Here is a 20,476-nt window from a genome sequence, read left to right as displayed (position 1 = left end):
TATAAGTACAAACGGATGTGTCAGCTGATCGATGATGCACAACATGTTTGCACGTTTGCAGAACTGATATACTCATTTCCAAGGACTGAGAGGTCGTAAGAGTAACGATTATCATTAAGTCTATCTATGCTTTTGTCTAGGTATCAACAAATATCAGAAATATCTATATGCTGGTAGCCTCGAGGGCCATATAATGCAACGCCTGCTATGCAAGTAGTGTAGATGCAACCTGGGAGCACCCGTCATTTGGTTCGTCGTAATGAACTGGTGGCTCAAAGGTTGAAGGGTGGATTGTGAAGCCCACCAGCCAAGAGCTAGCCCTATCTGACGGCAGAAAGATCAACCCTCCATTCCAGAATCGGTGCTTGTCGAGCAGCCATCCCATGCTGTGGATCGGTGCCGTGTCGCTCGTGCGGACTCAGCTCAGTCCAGACAGCCAAGAATATCACAGAGATCATCTCTTCGTCCTCAATTCTTCCCCGGCCGCCCACTAATCGAGTTACAAGTATTCACCCGATCGATATCGTACGGATTCTCCTCGTACGTGACCGTCCGCGCCAACGAACGCGCCGACTTGCGCGAAGTCCGCGACGCCCGCGACGCCCGCCGCTCGATGGCCGCCCGCGATGGAATCGTCGACAATCGATCACTGTCGCTGTCGCTGTCGCTGTCGACCGCCACACTATCCTCCTCGCCAGCCACAGCAGCCACCGGACTTCCTTTCTCCACATCCAGCGTCTCCTTCTCCTGCGGACCAACAGCAGCCTGCTTCTGCTGATGTTGCTGCTGCGCAGCGGCCAACTTCTGCATGAAGGCTTCCGCCTGCGCCGCGTACGGGCAGTGCTTACGGATGCGCGCACCATACAGATAGAAGACGATCGGGAAAGGAATGCACGCAACCGCCAGGAAGGCCGGGATGGAGGAGGCCCAGTGGATACCCAGGTTCTCGTACATGTAGGTGGTGAAGAGCGGAAAGGCGAAGCCGAACAGCGAGCGGAGGGCGGAGTTGGCGGCGAGCACGGAGGCGGCGAAGATGGTGTAGGCGTCGATCAGATAATTGAACACACTCAAGAAGACCAGCACCAGGCCGAAGCCGAAGGGCGCGCCCGCGGCCACCGAGGCCATCCAGTGAATGGAGGGGTAGTTGGTCCAGGCAAACCAAAATAGGCCCACCGGCAGGGCAATGCCGCCGATGATGCTGGGCGGGAGCCGCACCTCGGGCGCCAGCCGCGTCCCCGCGGGCGCCTCGCGGCAGCGCCGCGCGTACTTCATGTTGTCCGGGAAGGTGTAGGCGACCCCGAACACCATGCCGACCAGGATCCCGAGGAAGGCGAGGCCGCCGATTCCCTCACTCCAGCCGCGCGACTCCTGGAAGACGATCGGGTAGGCGGCGAAGAGCATGTACAGCGTCCCGTAGATGATGGCCATGTAGATGCAGAACAGGAGGACGATCGGCTCCTTGAAGAGGAGGATCCACGGCCGCGACAGCGCCGTCTTCAGCGTCTGCGACAGCGACACCGGCCCGCGCTCGATGTCCAGCTTGCTGCGGTAGACGTGACCCGTCAGCTCCGACAGCTTGGCCGCCCGCTGGCGCAGGAGCACCGGCGCATAGGTTTCCGGCAGTAGGAACACGAGCGACAGCCACACCACTCCCGAAAAGATGGCCATAAACCCCTCTACCCAGCGCCAGCCGGCCCCGGCACCCAGGAACCCGCCGATCACGGGCCCGATTGTCGGGCCGCACAGCGGTGCCGCCGCGAACAAGCTGATGGCGATGCCACGTTTCGAGGCCGGGAACATGTCCGCAATCGTGCCGCCGGAGTTGCCGAAGGGGGAGGAGCCGAAGAAGCCCGCGAAGAATCGCAGGATGACGAGCGTTTGAATGTTCTGTGCGCCTGCCGCACCGGCATTGAAGGCGGTCAGAATGGCGAAGGTGATGGTGAAGACGTTGCGGCGGCCGAAGACCTCGCTCATGGGCGCCCACAGCAAGGGCCCAAAGGCGAATCCTAGCACAAACAGGGATATTCCGAGAATCGCAATCTCTTCCTCACACTGGAACTCCTGCACCACTTGACCCATTCCGCCGGAGTACACCGAGGAGACAAGGGCCACCGTCAGCGTGACGAAGGAGACTTGCACCGTGTACAGCCATTTGGTCATGTCCTTGAAGTTCATCGGATTGCGGGGATCATTGGGGATCCAGGTCACCGCGTAGGGCGACTCCTCGGTGCCGGCGCCGTCATAGGGAAAGTCGACGATCTCTGGCGTGACGACTTTCTGGTCGAAGACGAGTTGCCAGTACGGGATTTTCGAGCTCGTGCCCACCATGGCTGAATCGGAGGGTGGCGAGAAGAGCGGAAAAAGAGGTTTAGCTCGAGGTTCGTCTTTAAGGATGTGTCAGATCGTAAAAGTCCGCCAGCATCCTTCCACCTCGTCTGACGGAGTGATGTCGAAGCAACAACAGAATCAAAGCTCCAGAAAAATAAGAAAATCTAGATGAAATGAATAATGTAGCCGATATTTGAGGGTGGAACCTGACACAATCGATTTCAAATTCATGCTGTTTCGGCACCGCTTATCCGGTTAGCAGACAGGCACCGGCCAATCAGCGCAGAGGGGGCTGAAAACGTGCCGAGGTAAAATCTCCGCATGCGGACTAGTGCGCGTCGCTTATCTTCAGGCGGTTTCTTGTTGCCGGTCGGCTTTCTTGCCTCATTTGCTGCTACTCATACAGAAGAAGCATGCATGACGCAGGCAATTCATATTGACTAGTACTGCATATTGATGCACTGATTCTCTGCGCTAAACCTCACGAGTCTCAACAACTATACCAATCAAAGCTCGATGGTCATAAATCATACTGTCCGCGTGAAGATCACGGCTTTTGGATAGTTCTTCTGCTCCTCCTGCGACTTCTCCACGGTCATCAGAAGACAGGTGGTCCGAATATGTAGTTCTACACCGGTCAGCAAACACGTCACCACATCTTAGAGAAGGGAGTAGCCTACCCTCAATGTCCAGCTCATATGTAATCCCCTGCTCCTCGTCGCGGTGAACCAGCAACGGCATCTGCTGGTCGACATACCGCCTTCCCCGAACTCGCGCCTTGATTCCAACGTTGCGACTTGGATCAACCCAGAGCATACTCGCGTCATCACAACCTTCCACAGAAGCCCTGTCGGATGGATTATTGCCATGGGCATGGGCCTGGTTCCGGTCCCGGTCCCGATCCCATCCTTCCCGTTCCTTGAGCCAATTCCGGAACACTCGAATCACCCCATCCTCGACTGTGTGGGCGCTCAGCAACAGATCGCTTCCCGGCATCACTTTCACCACATTGACCACCACGCACAACTGGGAGAAGTTCTCAACTTCTTCCAGGTTGATGAGACGCGTCACCGTCCTGTTGTCCGGGTCGTGATCTACTTCCTCGTCTACCAAGGGTCGGTCAGCTCATCATGCCTGCACAACCTTCCTCCAAAACCAGGATCAAGGACTACTTACCTGTGCCATAAGACCCCCATCGCGTCGTTGGCGATGTCCCATCCTCCAGTGTTCGCTCCGGGCGAAACCGCGAATACACCGAACCGAGTCGGCCGAGGCGCGAGGCGGTGTCTACGTTCTCATACAACGATCCCTTCCCATCGAATTGGCTGCTCAGGTCGTCCGTGCCGATGTAGGTGCAGAAGACATGGGGCTCGATGAGTTTCGAGCTGGGGTGGAAGCATTCGAGGATGAGCTTGTATTCCGGCAGGGAGGCGGCGATGCGGAGTCGGTAGTGCAGGATGCGTAGGATCAAGGCATGGAAATGGTGGCAGACTGATGTCCAAGGGAGAAGAGAGCGGGTTGAGAAGCTGGAGAGAATTTGCACGAGGACCTGGATCGGTCGGTGAATGGAGGGATGGTGATTAGCGAGGCAGAGTGGGGTGGGGAGGGGAGGATGATAAGAGGTCAAGGCTTCAAGCGTACTTCGTTAGGCAAAGAGAAAAGGTTTGTCCTGGAGGTGTTGTTGTCGCTGGCCATACTCATAGCATTATCCTTGCTGCTGTGCGATGTGAGTATGCGTATGCCTGTAGTATGCACGCTGTATGTACTGACTGTACTCTGATAACTCTACCCTCACGTAGCTGGATGATAACAGACCCGACCATGTGATGCTGACTGACCAGTTGACGCGGATGACGTCAGCTGGTCGGCCCGACGTTTGAACTCCACTCAAGCCGGCTAACCGCGGGGAAGCTGACGCCGAAAAGGGTTCAACCATTGCACATACCCCCCCTTCCTTGCACGTTATACCCCTGATAATACGATCAATACCTCCGGAGAAATTTCGCAAAGTCTGTCACTCATCGGCATTGCCAACGACAAGGTGCCTGGAGTTACATGGCAGGGTCAGGGTCCATCGCTCAAATACCCAAGTGGCTTTTAATCTACCCCGTGGTGGGCATAATTTCCGGAGCCCCGCGACGGCCGGCCCCGCCAGCCAGCCCAGGTTTTTCTTCCCTCGCTCGCTTCGGCCTTCTCTGCTGTTTTTTCTCTTCTTCCTCCTTTTTCGCTTCTCTTCTAATTCTCACACTCTCTGTTCTCTTCTTTCGCGTACCCTACTCAGCGCAAATCATTCGCGACAATGGTTGAAAAAGTTCTCGACGACATCTCCCACCGTAGATACAACCCTCTGCGCGGGTCTTCTATCTTGGTCTCGCCTCACCGGACCAAGCGTCCCTGGCAGTAAGTGTTATGCTGGCGTGATTTCAAGTGCTGGGTTTCTGGGGGAGTCCCTGTATCTGGACTCTCAAGGAATGTACGAAAGTACAAGCAGCTAATATCAATTTGTTTTTCAGAGGTCAGCAGGAGAGCCCGTCTAAGACCACGTTGCCCTCGTATGATCCTGCCTGCTATCTCTGCCCGGGCAACAAGCGCGCTCAGGGTGATTCCAACCCCAAGTATGACAAGACGTTTGTCTTCGTGAATGATTACAGCGCCGTCAAGGAGGAGCAGGCTCCTTATACTCCGGAAAGCACTGAAGGTATAATCTAAAACAAACCGTTAATACAGCGAACCAACCCCTTACTCACAGCGTTCCGCCTACAGAAACGGAGTCCTTCTTCCTCAAGGCGGAGCCGGTCACCGGAAAATGCTACGTGCTCACCTTCTCGGCGGCGCACAACCTGACCCTGGCGGACCTGTCGCCCGCGGAGATCGTGCCCGTCATCGACGCCTGGACACAGCTGTACACGGCGCACCTGTCGCCCAAGTCCCCGCTGGCGGCGGTGGCGCCCGCGACCACGCTGCCGCCCGACGCGCCGACGGCCAGCCCGGCGGCGCCCAAGGAGCAGTACCGGTACATGCAGATCTTCGAGAACAAGGGCGCAGCGATGGGGTGCTCGAACCCGCACCCGCACGGGCAGGTGTGGACGACTAGCTCGCTGCCCGAGGAGCCCGCCATGGAGCTGGAGCAGCTGCAGAAGTACCGCCGCGAACACGGCGGCAAGCACATGCTGGAGGACTACGCCGCGCTGGAGAGCCGCAAGCAGGAGCGCGTGGTGTTCGAGAACGCCAGCTTCCTCGTCGTGTGCCCCTGGTGGGCCGTCTGGCCCTTCGAGACGATGGTTGTCAGCAAGACGCACAAGCGCGCCCTCGTTGATTTGAACGAGGCCGAGAAGGCCCACCTGGCCGAGGCCATCGCCGAGGTCACCCGCCGCTACGACAATCTGTTCGAGACGCACTTCCCCTACAGCATGGGTATCCACCAGGCGCCGCTGGAGGGCACCGATGAGGAGGTCGAGGCCTCGTATCTCCACCTGCACTTCTATCCTCCATTGCTGCGCAGCGCGACCGTGCGCAAGTTCTTGGTGGGGTGAGTGATGATTTTCGTGAACTTTATGTGAAATGCAAACTGACAAGGCTTCAGATACGAGATGTTGGGCGAGCCTCAGCGTGATATCACCCCGGAGCAGGCGGCTGCTAGACTCCGTGGCTGCGGAGGTGAATTGTACCGCAAGAAGATGGATGCCTAGGTTGTAGATATAGGGTTTTAATGATAGTGCACATACATTTGAACATAGCTGTACATTCTGTGTTGCTTATCCTCGAGCTTCTACCCTTTTTTTCCGTTTATTGTCTTTTGCCTTAATTTTATTGAATTTGATGAGAGACATCACTCTCATGACAAATCGTGGTAAGTAAATCAACGGATCTGCTATTCCAGGATTGTGGAGGTACGCGATCGATCGATCCGGAGATACAGATATATATAAGTGGAGCCGCCGGATCGGCAGACCCTGCTGCCAGCTCCATGCATCATGCACAACAACTTTCCAGCTGTTAACCAACTACCCCAGAAAATGCCAATTCCACTATCCAGAGAGACCATTCGACCTGAACTCAATATCATTAGTGTTAAATTAACATTACTGAACATGCGCCCCTATCCTTATCCATTACTCCTCCTCCTCACCCCCCCCACCATCTCAGCAACAACCAACATTCCTCACCCTCACCCGCTGAACCAAACAAGAACACCCCTTCCCTACAGAAACCCACATCCCCCACCTACCCATCCCTTTGTGGAATACCACCCTAAGCACTCAAATACCACGCCCGCTCCCAAAACATCCACGTCAACGTGGACGAGGCGACGAGCAGCGGGCTGACGAACCGCCCCCGCAGCCGGGCACTGCCCTTGACCAGCTCGCCGACGAAGTGCACCAGCGCGATGCCGAACGTCCACAGGGCCAGGTCGTACACGGCCGGGTTGTTGATGTTGTAGGCGGCGTAGAAGCGGATGACGGCCGAGAGGAAGGTCCAGGTGCCGAAGGTGCGCGACGAGAGCGGGTTGGTGTAGACGTAGCCCTCCGGGGTGCGGCCGTTGTAGAGCTCGGCCGCGTAGGCTTCGGAGCGGTAGGCTTGCAGGCTGTTGGCGGCGGACACGACGGAGACCTTTTTTTTTTTGAAGGTGTTAGTTTTTGTTTTGGGGATGTGTGCGATTGTGAGGATTGGGAATGAGCGGTGTAGACGGAAAGACGAACCAGGACGAGCCATTGAGGGAGGAAGCCCTCGAAGGGGGGAAGGGAGAGCATTTTTTTTTTGGGTGGACGGGTGGATTATCTGAAGAAGTCTGGGGGGTATATTGGTGGTGGTTATACCGAGGTGATGGAAAGCTGAACGATAAAAAGATGAAGCTCCGTGTTAGCTCCCCGGGATGCAGCTTGTGGTAAGGTAAGCTAGATAGAGTGTTTGTTGGTGGTCGAAATGCGAAAACGAAGTTGCCGGCTTGGCAAACCCCAACAATTTGCAGGGCAACTCAGCTCAGCTCCGGTTTTTCCTTCTCCGCGTCAATCCCGTCAATCCTCCGCGTCTTTTCCCACTTCCCCCTCCTTTTGCACTCACGACCCCTCCGCATTTTGATTGTTTGTCTTAAGGTCACGCCGTGGGCGATCGCAATCATGGAGTTCATCACCAAGCATCTCGATTGCCTGTCCAACTGGCACCTTCATCTGCAGCCGGGATGGCAGACTGTCGGCGCCTCCCTGCTTCTGGGTGCTGGGAGCTTGTACCTCGTCTCCCGCACCTTGCTCCTCGTTCGGGTCCTGTTGAGCTTGTTCGTGCTCCCTGGCAAGCCGGTAAGTCGATTCTCGATTCCACCAATGTATCGCAGTGAAGGAAACTGATCATCTGGTGGTGCACAGCTCCGCTCCTTCGGCCCCAAGGGTAGCTGGGCCGTGGTGACCGGCGCCTCGGACGGTCTGGGCAAGGAATTCGCCCTGCAACTGGCCCGCGCCGACTTCAACCTCGTCCTCGTCTCCCGGACCGCCTCCAAGCTCGACGCCCTCCGCGACGAACTCCAGTCGAAGTACCCCGCCGTGCAGACGCGGACTCTGGCGATGGACTTTGCCCGCAACCAGGACAGCGACTACCACCAACTCAAAGAGATTGTGGCGGAGCTGGACGTGGCGGTGCTGGTCAACAACGTCGGCAAGAGCCACAACATCCCGACCCCCTTCGCGCTGACCCCGGAGGACGAGCTGGCCGATATCGTGACCATCAACTGCATGGGGACCCTGCGGGCGACCCAGCTGGTCGTGCCCGGCATGATCCAGCGGAAGCGCGGGCTGGTCCTGACCATGGGCTCCTTCGGCGGCCTGCTGCCGACCCCGCTCCTGGCCACCTACTCCGGCAGCAAGGCCTTCCTGCAGCAGTGGTCGACCTCGCTGGGCGCCGAGCTCGAGCCCCACGGCATCACCGTCGAGCTGGTCCAGGCCTACTTGATTACCTCGGCCATGTCCAAGATCCGCCGCACCAGCGCCACGATCCCCGACCCGCGCTCGTTCGTCAAGGCGGTCCTCTCCAAGATCGGCCGCAACGGCGGCTCCCCCAGCTACGCGTACAGCTCCTCGCCCTACTGGAGCCACGGCCTGATGGCCTATTTTCTGACTTGCATCACCGGCACCATGGGCAAGTTCGTGGTGGGCCAGAACAAGGGGATGCACGAGGCGATCCGCAAGCGCGCGCTGCGCAAGGCCGAGCGCGAGAAGGGGAAGAAGAGCACCTAAGCGGGTGGAGAGAACGGGGGGGGGGATCCTTTCTATTCTTAGAGCCGATCCCGCACGACCACGTGGGAGTGACTCAGGGAGGGAAGCGAGAGGGGAAGTGGCTCATGGCTGGGAGGAGAGTTTCTACGCGGGGGATGAGCAGGGGATGGTGTGGAGTTCGGCCTGAATTCCGGAACGGTGAAGGGTGTAGCAAGCTCGGTGTGAGAATCTGTCACTCGGCAAGCCGAGCCGGATGGATCTGGCGACGTCGGTCTCGGGTTGCCGAAGGGCTCGGGGGAAGGGGGGGGGGGATTCCTGTTTTTCTCTTTCGGCTTGCCTAAGCAGGGGACGGGACCGGCTGGACCTTGCCATCGATCCCCTACACGTGGTGATATTGGGCCAATCAGGGTAGACAAAGGGGGGATGCTTGCAGTCACAGATCGACAGATAGGGAATCTGATCACTTACTCCAGCTACCCTGAACATTCGCAGATAGCATTTCCCTAAACTGTCGGGGGAACGACGACGGGAGCTTTCCCGTTAGCTTCCGCTGTCAATTCCACCGCATTGCTTTTTTGGGAGTGTATGCACATCAGAGTGCGTGTACTGTGGATGAGTTCTCAAAATTGGGACAAACCTTGGGCAAGAGCATAGCATGCATACAAAAGAGATGTATGTCCACTATGGGACTAGCAGGGATTTATTCCCTTGCAGTAAGCCGTCTGACACCTAAAACGAAGAGCCGAGAGGCTATTGCGCCGGCACCAGAGGTATATACTATGCAGTAGTCATTGTAGGTGTCGTGATTGTCGCAGATATTCTTCTTTTCGGTTCTACAGGTTCTCGTTCCCTGACGCCACTTTTTTGTTTTGTGATGATGCTTGGCTACAGTGTCTGAAACCTTGGTTTTGGGGAGGTCCATGACGCCGAAGTTTGACGTTGTGTTTTGGGAATTCTCACCGCTTATGCAGGTGTGTACAGTTTGCAGCCACTGGAATTAAGGTATGGATGAGGGTGAGGGTTATGATCTCATCGGCCGGAGCGAGTGATTCCTCCAGCGAGTCTAGCGAGTCTAGACCAGGGAGGGCTAGTGCCGCTATCATCATGGCCATGTTATCTTGATCCACGGTGCAGTCGGTGGCCGCCCGGGATTGCTTCCCTTTTGGATGGGATGCTCTGGCTGGCAGGGGTTCGGGTTTCAAGGTTAGGATGGATGATGATATTGATACTGATGATGAGGTTGTCATTGGGTTGTGATTGTGATGATTGTAGATGGACACCAGGGTAACCCTCTTTCCTCGTTGTAACAGGTATGGTACGGGTAGGATTGATGTCCATCGCCGTAGTGCTGGAGTGTACAGGCTGGCCTCTTACGTGTGGTGTTCACCAGTCACTTGGATCCTCGCTTTGCGTGCAGTGAGCTAGTACTGTAGTCTACTATACCCACACCCGGTCTGGTCCTACTTCGCTTACAGGCTAGAGCGAGGTTCGGGTTTGAGGTGGTTGTTGGGTATGATCCAAACACACTGAAAATGAAACAAAACAAAAATAAACCAGACAGAATTTTTTTTTCCGTTCTGGGCAAACTGGGTTTGGGTTGGGAATGGGTCAGGAACCGGGACTGAGTTTTTCTGTTTCGCCGCTTGTTGCCTGCTTGGTTGGTTCCTGGATTGATGCCTTAGGCTTGATATCGTAGTTCTACGTCTACATGTCCGTTGTTTTGAGGGCAGTCGTTGAATGGGATAATTGTGTCTTGCTAGAGGGCATAGCTGTCGGGAGTGTGTTTAGCCAGACACCTAGAATGCAATTATTCTGTTTGCAAACAAATGCCAGCATGTTATCTTGGGCTATCATTCCTAAGGCCGAGTGCAGCGTTGTTTGTTGTTCTGATCTCGGGTGAAACATCAGGCTGGCTAGACCGCATTCGGGACGCGTGAGAACCAGCCCTCAGTCTACGTTGACCCGACTCAAAGTGGGGACATTCCTTGGTGAGGTGAGGCCCGGCTCCACTCTGCTTCCGGCAGTGTCCTGAGTCTAGAGAACAGTAGGTGCCGTTGCCGGTTGGGTGGTTTGATCTTTTCACCTCAACTAAGTGATTGTCTTGGTGGTGTGAGGTTCTGCTGGGTTGTGTGATGATTTCAAATGGGCTGGTCTGCTCTAAGTTTTAACTGCTGTATACACTTTTTGAGTCGAGGGAGAGTTCGCGTACTGTGTGCAGCACACACAACAGCACAAGAGATCGGTTATATCGGCCGAATCACCACGAGAGCAAGAAAATTTCATCTCGCACGGGCAAAGCCGAGATAGATGACGGGCACCCGTTGCGCCTGCCAGTGTTTGGGCTTTCTCGCCCCGTCCGGCATGCCGATAACAGCTCATCAACATGAATTGTCTGACCAGCAAGAAAACTTTTCACCGGGCCGCCGAAACCAGTTCGAGCCAGTGCAGATCGGCCAACTTCCGTCGAGTGGTGCGCACTCCACCCGCCACCGGTGAGCTTCAAACGGGAAGGATCCAGGTTCTGCCTTGGCTAGCGGCCCCTCATCTAGCCTCGTCTAGTGGGCTAGTCTGCTTAGGCTGGGTTTAGCGGTGCTGGGTTCGGCACACCGAGACAACTTTCTGGGCGTCTGGCGGTGCAATGCCGATTCCGAGGGATTTTGTAGGCTGAGGGTTCGGGTGGCCGAGAGGAGGGGCTCGGGTTGGTGCTGACGCTGCACTTGGTTTGCTGGTGAGGGGGTGGTACATGGTGGTATTGCTATAGACTTAGTACTTATTTCACATTATAGCACACAGAACTCATTGCAAGCTATACTCTTTTTTTTTTTTCTCCTTGTTGGATGGTGTTGTGTATATCAGCCCAGACGGCGACACCGAAAGCGATGACGCTGTGGTGGTGGTGAAGATGGTGGTGTTGTTCCTGAGTGTTGTGGCCGGCCTTGGTTCGGGATCGACACGGGATTCTCTCTTTGAAAAAAAGCAGAAAATTTCTGCTTGCAGGGCGAAACCAGCACTAAACCACCACTGGGCAAGCCCCACTTGGCGCCCGCGGATCTCCCTCGATTGGTACCGCTTGCGGCAACTTTACTACGACTCTCACTGCTGCACGGATTCTGGTTCCTCAGGGGTTGTCTGTTTGTTTGGCAACCAGGCGAGTAGAAAAATCTTTTCATTTCCTTCGCGTCAATTCTCTGACACAGAGAAAACCAGAGCACTGAATCGCTGGTGGATCATGGTCTCTGGTCCTCGTCGTGAAGAAGGCTCTGTTTGTTCAGCTGCGGTGTTGGATTACTTCATCCTGGGCTTAGTAACTGGACTTAAGTTAAGTCGCTGTCTATACGTAGCAGGAAAGCAGGAAAGCAAAGGTGGTGGTGGATCATGCGCCCGCCCATCCGCTCTTGCACAGCATCCCATTCAACCATCGTAACACAACCTGAAGCTGTCATCGGCATGCACGGCACCCTTTGTTCAATTGTTGTGTATTGTGTCTGGGTGGCAAACCACCCGGCGTCGAATAAGGCCCGATTGGCGAACAATGGGATTGTACTCAGTAGGACTGGTTGATGGGCGCATCCGCATCGCATCACACGGGCCTCAACCTGGTCACGGAGTGCTATAGGGAAGCAATTTAGATTGCAAGCGGCATCACAATGACGGAGGCCACGAGGCCGAAAGGGGAGTCAATTCCGGAGCCGATGGAAGGATAGAATCAATAGTGTAGAGGTAGAGGTAGAGGTGGCAGATGTAATCTGCTGTCATTCAATAGCTAACTAGCTACTGTGTATGTACAGTAAGGTTGTATGCAGTAATACTGCAATAATAATGGAATGCATAAGATGCAGAATGACCGAATCGGGTAGGCACTCGTGACTTGAATCCAAGTTTGAAAAGGCCGGATCGGGAGGATTCCAGAAGGGTTCCATTCTTTTTCCCCATCAAATAATCTCCTCACTCTCTCCTCACTCTCTCCTCACTCTCCCACCTCAACCCACACCTTTCTCCCACTTTCTCTCCCAGTCCCCCCCCCCCAAATTCCTCGCTCCCTCCTTGTCTCCGCCGTCTTCAGCCTTTAGTCAGGCACGTTTCTCCGGGTTAGTGCCGCTTTCTGTCGGCCTGCCCTCTCCAGTCTCCAGACCCGGTTTCTCCACTTCGCCCAGTATGCCCAATAATGTGCCCGGAATCTCTCTCCCTCCACTTCCCCCTAGCTTTGCAATGTTCCGAATTCTCCCACCCTCGTTCGTCCCGGCTCTGTTTTCGGGGTAAATCCCGAGTCAAAAATTCACGAGAAGAATAAAAAAAAATACCAAACTGAGACGCTGAGATCTGGGCCCCCGTTTTTTCCTTGCCCATGCCCATGGTCCTACCCCGACAAGAATGGGCCATGGGGTGTCTCCTCCAATCCCTGGGATGGAGGCGAATTGCCGACGGATCGAGTGCTGCTGCTGCGTTCAAAAATTCTTTTCCCTTGCCTTTTTCAGTCCGTTTGTTGATGACGCCGCCGTCATCCTTACCGAGTCCCTCTCCATCTTTCCGTATATAATTCCTCCACTTCCCCCAGCTTCTCACTCTTGACATCTTCCCCTTCAACCCATCAGCTTGTGTGTGCTTTTCTACTTGCCTTCACACTCATCCACAACTGTCAAGAGGGATTTCCACTCGATCTGCCTTTGTGTCTGTGAACCCACCGGCAACATGGGTGTCCACAACATTATGTCTCGCTTCAAGCCTTCGACTGAGCACTCGGAGGCTTCCACTCCTGCTCGCTCCGACTCCTACGCGGAGAAGGACCACGGCATCGTCGATGACTCTCCCGTCAAGTATCTCACCTGGCGTTCGTTCATCCTTGGTCTCTGTGTGTCCATGGGTGGTTTCATTTTCGGTTACTCGACTGGTATGCATGGCGATCCTTTTCCCCTCTTGACACCCGACTCCGGCTAACACCCCGCCTCCCCACAGGTCAAATCTCCGGTTTCGAGACCATGCAGGATTTCCTGATGCGCTTCGGTGAGCAGCAGGCTGATGGCTCCTATGCCTTCAGCAACGTTCGTTCCGGTCTGATCGTCGGTCTGGTATGTTTGTTGTTCATTCCGTGCTCGGCTACGAGATCGCCCTAAACTAACCGCCGTGTCAGCTCTCTATCGGTACTATGATTGGTGCCCTGACTGCTGCTCCCATTGCCGACCGTTTCGGCCGCAAGATCTCCATCTCTTTCTGGTCCCTCATCCACATTGTTGGCATCATCATCCAAATTGCCACCTCCACCAGTTGGGTCCAGGTCGCCATGGGCCGTTGGGTTGCTGGTCTCGGTGTCGGGGCTCTGTCCAGCGTCGTTCCCATGTACCAGAGTGAATCTGCTCCCGTCCAGGTTCGTGGTGCCATGGTCAGTGCCTTCCAGCTGTTCGTCGCCTTCGGTATCTTCATCTCCTACATTGTCAACTACGGCACGGAGAGAATCCACTCCACTGCCTCCTGGCGTATCACCATGGGTATCGGTTTCGCCTGGCCCTTGATCCTGGGTATCGGTACCCTCTTCCTGCCTGAGTCCCCCCGTTACGCCTACCGCCAGGGCCGCGTTGACGAGGCTCGTGAGGTCATGTGCAAGCTTTATGGTGTTGGTCCCAACCACACCGTCATCATCCGTGAGATGAAGGAGATGAAGGACAAGCTCGAGGAGGAGCGCAACGCCGGCACTGCCAAGTGGCACGAGCTCTTCACTGGTCCTCGCATGTTCTACCGTACCATGCTGGGTATCGCTCTCCAGTCTCTGCAGCAGCTTACCGGTGCCAACTTCATCTTCTACTACGGAAACACCATCTTCCAGTCCACCGGTATCTCCAACAACTACATCACCCAGATTATTCTCGGCGCGGTCAACTTCTTCATGACTCTGCCCGGTCTCTACATTGTCGAGCACTATGGTCGCCGTAAGAGTTTGATGTACGGTGCCGCCTGGATGTTCATCTGCTTCATGATCTGGGCCTCCGTCGGTAACTTCGCTCTGGACATCAACAACCCGGAGAGCACCCCTGCTGCTGGTAAGGCCATGATTGTCTTCACCTGCTTCTTCATTGTCGGTTTCGCTACCACCTGGGGTCCCATCGTCTGGGCCATCTGTGGTGAGATGTACCCTGCCCGCTACCGTGCTGCCTGTATCGGTATTGCCACTGCTGCCAACTGGACCTGGAACTTCCTCATCTCCTTCTTCACCCCCTTCATCAACTCCGCCATCCACTTCGCCTACGGTTACGTGTTCGCCGGATGCTGCTTCGCCGCCATCTTCGTTGTCTTCTTCTTCGTCATCGAGAGCAAGGGCCGCAGTCTCGAGGAGGTCGACAGCATGTACGTGCTCCACGTCCTGCCCTGGAAGTCGGAGAGCTGGGTTCCCCCTGAGGGCATTGTCGATGACATGCACCACCCTCCCTCCTCTCCCAAGGCCGAGGGCCAGGCTGAGCACAGTGAGCCCACTGAGCTCCGCGAGTAAGCGGATCGTCTTCCGATTCTGCGCTCCTGTACATTGACCATCTCATCTACATCGCTTTTAATGGCTCGCATTTAGTGGCTTGCATTTTTTTTCTTTTGCTTCTTGAATGGGTATGAATGCATCAAGGCATGGTTGTACGACCTGACCTCTGGCTGGGAATCTGACGTTCGGCGTTTGTTGATACCTCTAAGTACGATTGATTGATTGATTGATTAAGAAATGAAAATCCATACACTATCACAAGCATGTTCTGTTCCCCGTAGCTTGAGCGTAGTGATTGGGTGGATTGTGCCACGTCAACGGTGTCATTGCAGTGTTGGATTGTGGGTCAACGGAGCACAACGATGTCTTAATGTCCCGTCTCTCCATACCCCAGCGCTTGATTCATATCTGCATGTCTCAAATTTAAGCTTTGCATCCCTGTCATGCATATTTGGTCCGATGCGGTTATTTGTATACAAGCATCCTCAATCTAACATTTCTGATCTTGTGATTGTTGTCATTCTTTGGACAATGGCCAGGTTGCCTTGACAAGGTGTCGGAGTAAACAAGGACCTGGGATTTACGGTCCTAGTTTTTCTTTGAACGGTTGCTGATAGGACTCCGTGTTAAGAGTAGGTGATGGTGTAGGTAGGTCAGCTGGCCTCCTTGCTTCTTTCTTAGTGTGAGTCCCGCGTTTGTAAGGTAGTATTTGTTTTCGGTACGATCCCTGCCCTGGAGTATACACTTTCCACACACGCACACACACACACACACACACACACACACACACACACACACACTCTCTCTCTCTCTCTCTCTCTCTCTCTCTCTCTGTGTCTCTCTCAGGGAGAGAAGATGGTGCAGTGCATTATATTATCTTCTTGCCCAGACGCGGCCCACGCCATCTAAACTGTGCCGATCTCCGATCCTATGCTATTCATACTACGTTGGGTGATCTGGTCTCATTGAACACTCACCACCCAATTTTGCTGGAAAGGAATATGAGTGAGTGAGAGGAGAATGTAGTATCGCTTCTAGCATGGATCGCCTACCATACATACCCTGGACCTAAACCTTGGACCCTGGACCTGAACCTTGAAGTCTCAGCCGTAAGCTACAAGCGACAAGCGACAAGCTAAGCTAAACCAAGCTATGGCTAAAACGGGCCGGTCCTTCTTTCCCTGGGGCTCTTGCCTCGTGACCCGGTAGGTTGAGTAGAGGTAAGCTTCCCGTCCATTATACTTCATTCGAGGTACTTAGTTGTACCCAGTACAGCAGTTGGGTTGTCGGGACGGGGGCTTAAGAGCTTAGCTTTCGTTCTTTTCTTTTTCCTTTTTTCCTTTTTTTTTCTCCCTCATGTGACAAATGTTGTCTTCATATTTTGAGTTGCAGGTGATTCCTGATAAATCTCCCGCTACCATGCATGCATGCATGCATGCATCAGATGGAGAGCGCATGATCGATTCAAGGATAGTGTCATTCGGGTGAAGAAGTTATGCTTAGGGTGATTAATATATCCCACTAAGAAAAAATAAGTAAATAACACTCTGAGGCGATCTGATCAGCATTAGAAGGGGGGATAAACCCCGGATCAGGTACATCCTTGCTGAACTGTTGGTCCTTGAGTCTAGTCCCCCCCCCTCTAGAGTCTCCGGATCCCCGTCTCCAGAGGAGGGAGACGCTGCATAGTGTCTGTTCTGTCTGTCTGTTCCAATTTTAAACCTTCCAATCTCTAGCTGCAGTTACTTATCTGGTTGCAATAGCCTCCTTTCTCGATGAGATAGACACCCAGATGAATATTGGGGGACTTTCCAGCTGTGCATCGTCATTTACAAGGCATAGATAGATCCTAACTACCTCTCCTAAGCTTCATGGTGAGCCAGTTATGAACTCAGCTGCCTACAGCTTCCAGCATCTCTCAACCACTCTCTTCTCCCAGGGTGCCTCGAAATGCATTCCCTGCTCATAACGTTTCGATGAATCTCCGGGAAAGTTGTAAGACCGGTCAGGACACATCTATCCCTGGCCCAGTCTTCGAATGTATAGTAAAATAGATTTCAACATGTTGGTGCGGTGGGGATACAAATCCCCGTACCTGCAAAGAAAGCCTTGGTTTGATGGGGATGTGTCTTATGAAAGGGGGGTAAGTGTTGCGCCAGGCTGATGCATTCTTCTTGTCTTTTCTTTTCTGCTTTCGATCTTTCGACTGTACAGGCAAGTGGTATGGTGGAAACTGGGGAGAGGGTTGTGAACTTGTTTGTCGGTATGGCTGGGTTTGGAAAGCAGGGCTCTAGGCTGGAGGGGGCGTGATGCTTGCTTGCTTGCTTGCTAGGTGGTAGGTAGTTTTGATAGGGGAAGAATGTTTTGGACAGTTTAAGAATGGATGAAAACTAGTGGGTTTGGTTTGGTCGCTTGAGGTAGGATATTGTGAGGTCGTTCGATTCTATTCTCCTTGGTTGTGGAAATGGAGGGAATCGTCATCGAATCTGCCTTCCATAATAGGAGAATAAGGACCAGGATTGACTGCTTCTGCGAATAGACAGTTCTTTGCTGATGAAGCTATCAGACAGCAAAGATATCGAGTACCCAGAAGGCTTCTTCAGCTGTACCATGAACCCAAGCCAGACCACAAATCTACACCTTACAAAACATACTCAGAATCAACAATCAATTCAACTGGGCCCACAAACCCAGGTATATCTAGGAAAGACACAGAAACAACTCTTTCACTCAAGATCACTAATCACAAAGAAGACGTGGAACAAACACCCCAAACGCCCCGGCAGTTTTTTGGAATCACCCCTGTTCAATTCATGACCACTTATGTTGCAACGAGGATTGAGCTTTGGACTTGGTGCGCGGTGCGCATTGCGCACAGGCAATACGCAATGCAGCACGCGATGCGGTAGGTTAGGTGTATTAAGAGGAAAGGACTTCGTCTCGTCATCGACCATCTGCTTGGTCCGCTTAACGACGCTGGGTCTTGCCGATGGTGCGCTTGCCGGTGAACTGCAGCATTGTTAGCAACGGGATCAATGAAACAAGATACAAGCCATCTTACCAAGTGCTTGGGCAAGGAGGCGGTGGTGTGTCGATCGGCCTCTCCCTGGCGGGCCATGCGGTTCATCTTCTTCTGGCCCAGCTTGGCCAAGCGCTCCGCCTTGGTGCGCGCCTGCTCGTCCGTCACACCGTCGTGCAGACGATCCGTCGCCGCCTGGCTGCGAGCGCGGCTCTTGGCCCGGGCAATCGCCACGCGAGGATCCGAGAGATCGACGTCCATCGCATCGTCCATGTCCGCGTCGCGCGTGAGCGGGCGGCCGCGGACCTGGCTCTGGGACCGCGCCCGGCTGGCGGCGGCGTCGACGTCGTAGCCCGCCGAGTCCAGCGCCTCCTCCATCTGGGACAGCTTCTTGGCCTTGGCGCTGCGCGGGATCGCCGCCCGGTTCTTGAGCGACTTGCGCAGCTTGGCGTCGTTCTTCATCAGCGCCCGCTTCTCGCGGATCAGGTCCGCCTTCATGCGGGTGTCGGCGTCCTCGGCGTCTTCCACACTCTCGTCCGACTCGTAGTAGCCGTCGGCCTCCAGCTTCTCCTCTTCCTCCTCCAACGCGGCCAGCTTGGCCTCGATATCCGGGTCCACGTAGTCGTAGATGTTCTTGCCGTTCCACACCTCGGGGATCTTGTCGTGCTTCCACTCGTCGTTGGCCAGGTCGTAGGTCTTCTTGAGGTCGATGTTGTAGACACCCGCACCACCGTTCTCCTCCTCGAGGTCTCTCTCCAGCTTCTTGCGGTTGGGGTCGTTCTTGTCGTATTTCTGGAGAGTCTTGACGGCATCGGGGATGAAGGTCTCGCGCGTCACGCCACCCATGGGCTGTGCGACGTGGATACGGGCGAGGACATCGCCCAGACGACCGCCGGGGGTACCGGCGTTATTGGTGCCAGACTTAAGCTTCTGGGCCACACGCTCCGCGAGAAGCTTGTCGCAGGCCGCGTTCTTGACGTTGGTGACACCCTCGGTGGTCGTGCAGGACAGCTGCAGGAGCTCAACATCACCGGACTTGAGGATGGCCTCGAGCTGCTGCTGGTACTCAGGCTCCAGGTCCTCGGGGCGGCGGACATCGATCTTGTTGACCACCAGGAAGACAATCTTGTTGGCGAAAAGGGGCTTGATGCTGTGGAACAGCTTGATCTGGTCACCCACGGAGTAACCACACTGCTCGGACAGATCCATGAAGTAGAGGACGGCAGAGCGCAAGTGGGCAATGGCCGTGATGGACTGCATTTCAATGGTGTTCATCTCCTCGAGGGGGTGGTCGAGAATACCAGGGGTGTCGATGGCCTGGAAACGAAGGTACTTGTAGTCGAAGTGACCGACGAACAAACTCTTCGTGGTGAAAGCGTAGGGCTGGACGTCGACGTCCGCGCGGGTGATGCTGCGCAAGAAGCTGGACTTGCCGACGTTGGGGTAACCGCAGATCAGGAGCGTGCGGGTGTTGGGGTCGATGGCGGGCAGACGACCCAAGTGCTGACGCACCTGCTCAAGGTAGACGAGGGGGTCCTTGAGACGCTTGCAGATGGTGGCCATACGACCGAGGGCAGCGCGCTTGAGCTGCTTGCACTGGAAGAGCGACTGCGCATACTTGATCAAACGAACGTAGTCGCGGGAGACGGTCTCAATGAGGTGCTTAGCGGTCGAGATCTGACCGAGAGCGATTCTGAAGTGGTCGGCATCGTAAAGGGTGTTCATCAAATCCTTGTCTGACGGGAGTTTAGATTATCTGACCGACTAGTCTCAAATGCCGAGGGGCGAATTCTCTGGCACAGTCGGGGAGCGAAACTTACGGAAAGGGTGAATGTCCTGCAATCTGGGGAAGCCATCGAGAATAGCCTGGAACTTTTCGCAGAAAGTCTCCTGGGTGTATTTGACCTTTCTGGTGTAGAAGCCTATCGATCGAAAGAGATTTCCGTTAGTCAAAATTCATCTTCCTATCGGCTTCCGCGATGGAAACCAGCGACTCGACGATCAACGTCGCAAAGTCAACAAAAGCATTACGGACCTCGAATACGGCTGATATTGAAGCCCGCACGGATCTGAGTGGGCAGCTGTCTCTGGGTGCGACTGAGGACGATGTCCAAGAATTCCTGATGCGTAGGCACCGGAGCGATCTGATCAAGCGGTGAAAATGAGATGTCAGTCCGGCTGATTTCTTAAGGCGATCTGGAATGAATCCCAGGGTTATCGGGATGGCTTACATCTTTCCACGTCGTCTTCATGATGGGAACCTGTGAAATAGAGTCGTAACAGAAAGCGACTCGTCAAGGGAACCCCGGGGATGGATTGTCAGAGTTGGTAGCCTTCGGAGTCGAGATCAAACGAAAAAAAAATAATTGCGGGCGGCGGTCGCTGGGCAGATTTTGGCGGGCGGTGAGCGATTGATTGGGTGGTGATTTTAGTTCCGCTGGTGTGTGGGGGAAAGAGGAGGCTCTC

The 20,476-nt window shown here is 54.7% G+C and overlaps 7 protein-coding genes across 7 annotated transcripts; 3 read left to right on the top strand and 4 right to left on the bottom strand.

Moving 5' to 3' along the window:
• Positions 1-135: 135 nt before the first annotated feature.
• On the bottom strand, positions 136-2,502 carry ASPACDRAFT_1868062 (MFS transporter). The gene has a single exon (XM_020197912.1). It carries the CDS (start codon positions 2,326-2,328, stop codon positions 469-471), a length of 1,860 nt encoding a protein of 619 aa, XP_020057273.1. The 5' UTR covers positions 2,329-2,502; the 3' UTR covers positions 136-468.
• Positions 2,503-2,783: 281 nt separating this feature from the next.
• Positions 2,784-4,090, bottom strand: ASPACDRAFT_77795 (F-box protein). The gene is made up of 4 exons (XM_020205044.1): positions 3,970-4,090; positions 3,505-3,877; positions 3,009-3,434; positions 2,784-2,956 (listed from the first exon to the last, which is right to left on the bottom strand). Exons 1-4 carry the CDS (start codon positions 4,027-4,029, stop codon positions 2,856-2,858), a joined length of 960 nt encoding a protein of 319 aa, XP_020057272.1. The 5' UTR covers positions 4,030-4,090; the 3' UTR covers positions 2,784-2,855.
• Positions 4,091-4,298: 208 nt separating this feature from the next.
• ASPACDRAFT_117547 (UDP-glucose:hexose-1-phosphate uridylyltransferase) lies at positions 4,299-6,092 on the top strand. The gene is made up of 4 exons (XM_020196077.1): positions 4,299-4,728; positions 4,842-5,026; positions 5,092-5,857; positions 5,912-6,092. Exons 1-4 carry the CDS (start codon positions 4,628-4,630, stop codon positions 6,015-6,017), a joined length of 1,158 nt encoding a protein of 385 aa, XP_020057271.1. The 5' UTR covers positions 4,299-4,627; the 3' UTR covers positions 6,018-6,092.
• Positions 6,093-6,579: 487 nt separating this feature from the next.
• Positions 6,580-7,079, bottom strand: ASPACDRAFT_59744 (Erg28 family protein; the record flags this gene model as incomplete). The annotated part of the gene is made up of 2 exons (XM_020203481.1): positions 6,580-6,939; positions 7,029-7,079. The coding sequence occupies 2 exons, from the start codon at positions 7,077-7,079 to the stop codon at positions 6,580-6,582; spliced, it is 411 nt and encodes a 136-aa protein (XP_020057270.1).
• Positions 7,080-7,096: 17 nt separating this feature from the next.
• ASPACDRAFT_77792 (ketoreductase) lies at positions 7,097-8,996 on the top strand. The gene is made up of 2 exons (XM_020205043.1): positions 7,097-7,622; positions 7,689-8,996. Exons 1-2 carry the CDS (start codon positions 7,446-7,448, stop codon positions 8,550-8,552), a joined length of 1,041 nt encoding a protein of 346 aa, XP_020057269.1. The 5' UTR covers positions 7,097-7,445; the 3' UTR covers positions 8,553-8,996.
• A 4,224-nt stretch (positions 8,997-13,220) lies between these two features.
• ASPACDRAFT_1855468 (sugar porter family MFS transporter) lies at positions 13,221-15,490 on the top strand (the record flags this gene model as incomplete). Its single annotated transcript, XM_020197439.1, has 3 exons — positions 13,221-13,419; positions 13,485-13,597; positions 13,660-15,490. 3 exons carry the CDS (start codon positions 13,221-13,223, stop codon positions 15,007-15,009), a joined length of 1,662 nt encoding a protein of 553 aa, XP_020057268.1. The 3' UTR covers positions 15,010-15,490.
• A 2,158-nt stretch (positions 15,491-17,648) lies between these two features.
• Positions 17,649-20,353, bottom strand: ASPACDRAFT_117538 (putative GTPase NOG1). Its single transcript, XM_020196076.1, has 5 exons — positions 20,242-20,353; positions 20,046-20,154; positions 19,831-19,932; positions 18,053-19,746; positions 17,649-18,000 (listed from the first exon to the last, which is right to left on the bottom strand). Exons 1-5 carry the CDS (start codon positions 20,260-20,262, stop codon positions 17,959-17,961), a joined length of 1,968 nt encoding a protein of 655 aa, XP_020057267.1. The 5' UTR covers positions 20,263-20,353; the 3' UTR covers positions 17,649-17,958.
• Between the last annotated feature and the right edge of the window lie 123 nt (positions 20,354-20,476).

The sequence above is a fragment of the Aspergillus aculeatus genome, assembly GCF_001890905.1.
Source record: "Aspergillus aculeatus ATCC 16872 unplaced genomic scaffold ASPACscaffold_6, whole genome shotgun sequence".
NCBI classification, from domain to species: Eukaryota; Fungi; Ascomycota; class Eurotiomycetes; order Eurotiales; family Aspergillaceae; genus Aspergillus; species Aspergillus aculeatus.
Note: the sequence above shows the minus strand (reverse complement) of the source record. Positions and strands in the feature narration are given on the sequence as shown.

Excerpts from the sequence above, each read along its gene's own strand:
- ASPACDRAFT_1868062 (XM_020197912.1), bottom strand. The coding sequence starts at position 2,328 with ATGGTGGGCACGAGCTCGAAAATCCCGTACTGGCAACTCGTCTTCGAC.
- ASPACDRAFT_77795 (XM_020205044.1), bottom strand. The coding sequence starts at position 4,029 with ATGAGTATGGCCAGCGACAACAACACCTCCAGGACAAACCTTTTCTCT. Across the intron at positions 3,435-3,504 it reads ATGGGGGTCTTATGGCACAG|ACGAGGAAGTAGATCACGAC; the intron begins GTAAGTAGTCCT and ends GACCCTTGGTAG. Across the intron at positions 2,957-3,008 it reads ATATGAGCTGGACATTGAGG|AACTACATATTCGGACCACC; the intron begins GTAGGCTACTCC and ends TGACCGGTGTAG.
- ASPACDRAFT_117547 (XM_020196077.1), top strand. The coding sequence starts at position 4,628 with ATGGTTGAAAAAGTTCTCGACGACATCTCCCACCGTAGATACAACCCT. Across the intron at positions 5,027-5,091 it reads TACTCCGGAAAGCACTGAAG|AAACGGAGTCCTTCTTCCTC; the intron begins GTATAATCTAAA and ends TTCCGCCTACAG. Across the intron at positions 5,858-5,911 it reads GTGCGCAAGTTCTTGGTGGG|ATACGAGATGTTGGGCGAGC; the intron begins GTGAGTGATGAT and ends ACAAGGCTTCAG.
- ASPACDRAFT_77792 (XM_020205043.1), top strand. The coding sequence starts at position 7,446 with ATGGAGTTCATCACCAAGCATCTCGATTGCCTGTCCAACTGGCACCTT. Across the intron at positions 7,623-7,688 it reads TCGTGCTCCCTGGCAAGCCG|CTCCGCTCCTTCGGCCCCAA; the intron begins GTAAGTCGATTC and ends GGTGGTGCACAG.
- ASPACDRAFT_117538 (XM_020196076.1), bottom strand. The coding sequence starts at position 20,262 with ATGAAGACGACGTGGAAAGAT. Across the intron at positions 19,933-20,045 it reads CAATATCAGCCGTATTCGAG|GCTTCTACACCAGAAAGGTC; the intron begins GTCCGTAATGCT and ends TTCGATCGATAG. Across the intron at positions 19,747-19,830 it reads GCAGGACATTCACCCTTTCC|ACAAGGATTTGATGAACACC; the intron begins GTAAGTTTCGCT and ends AACTCCCGTCAG.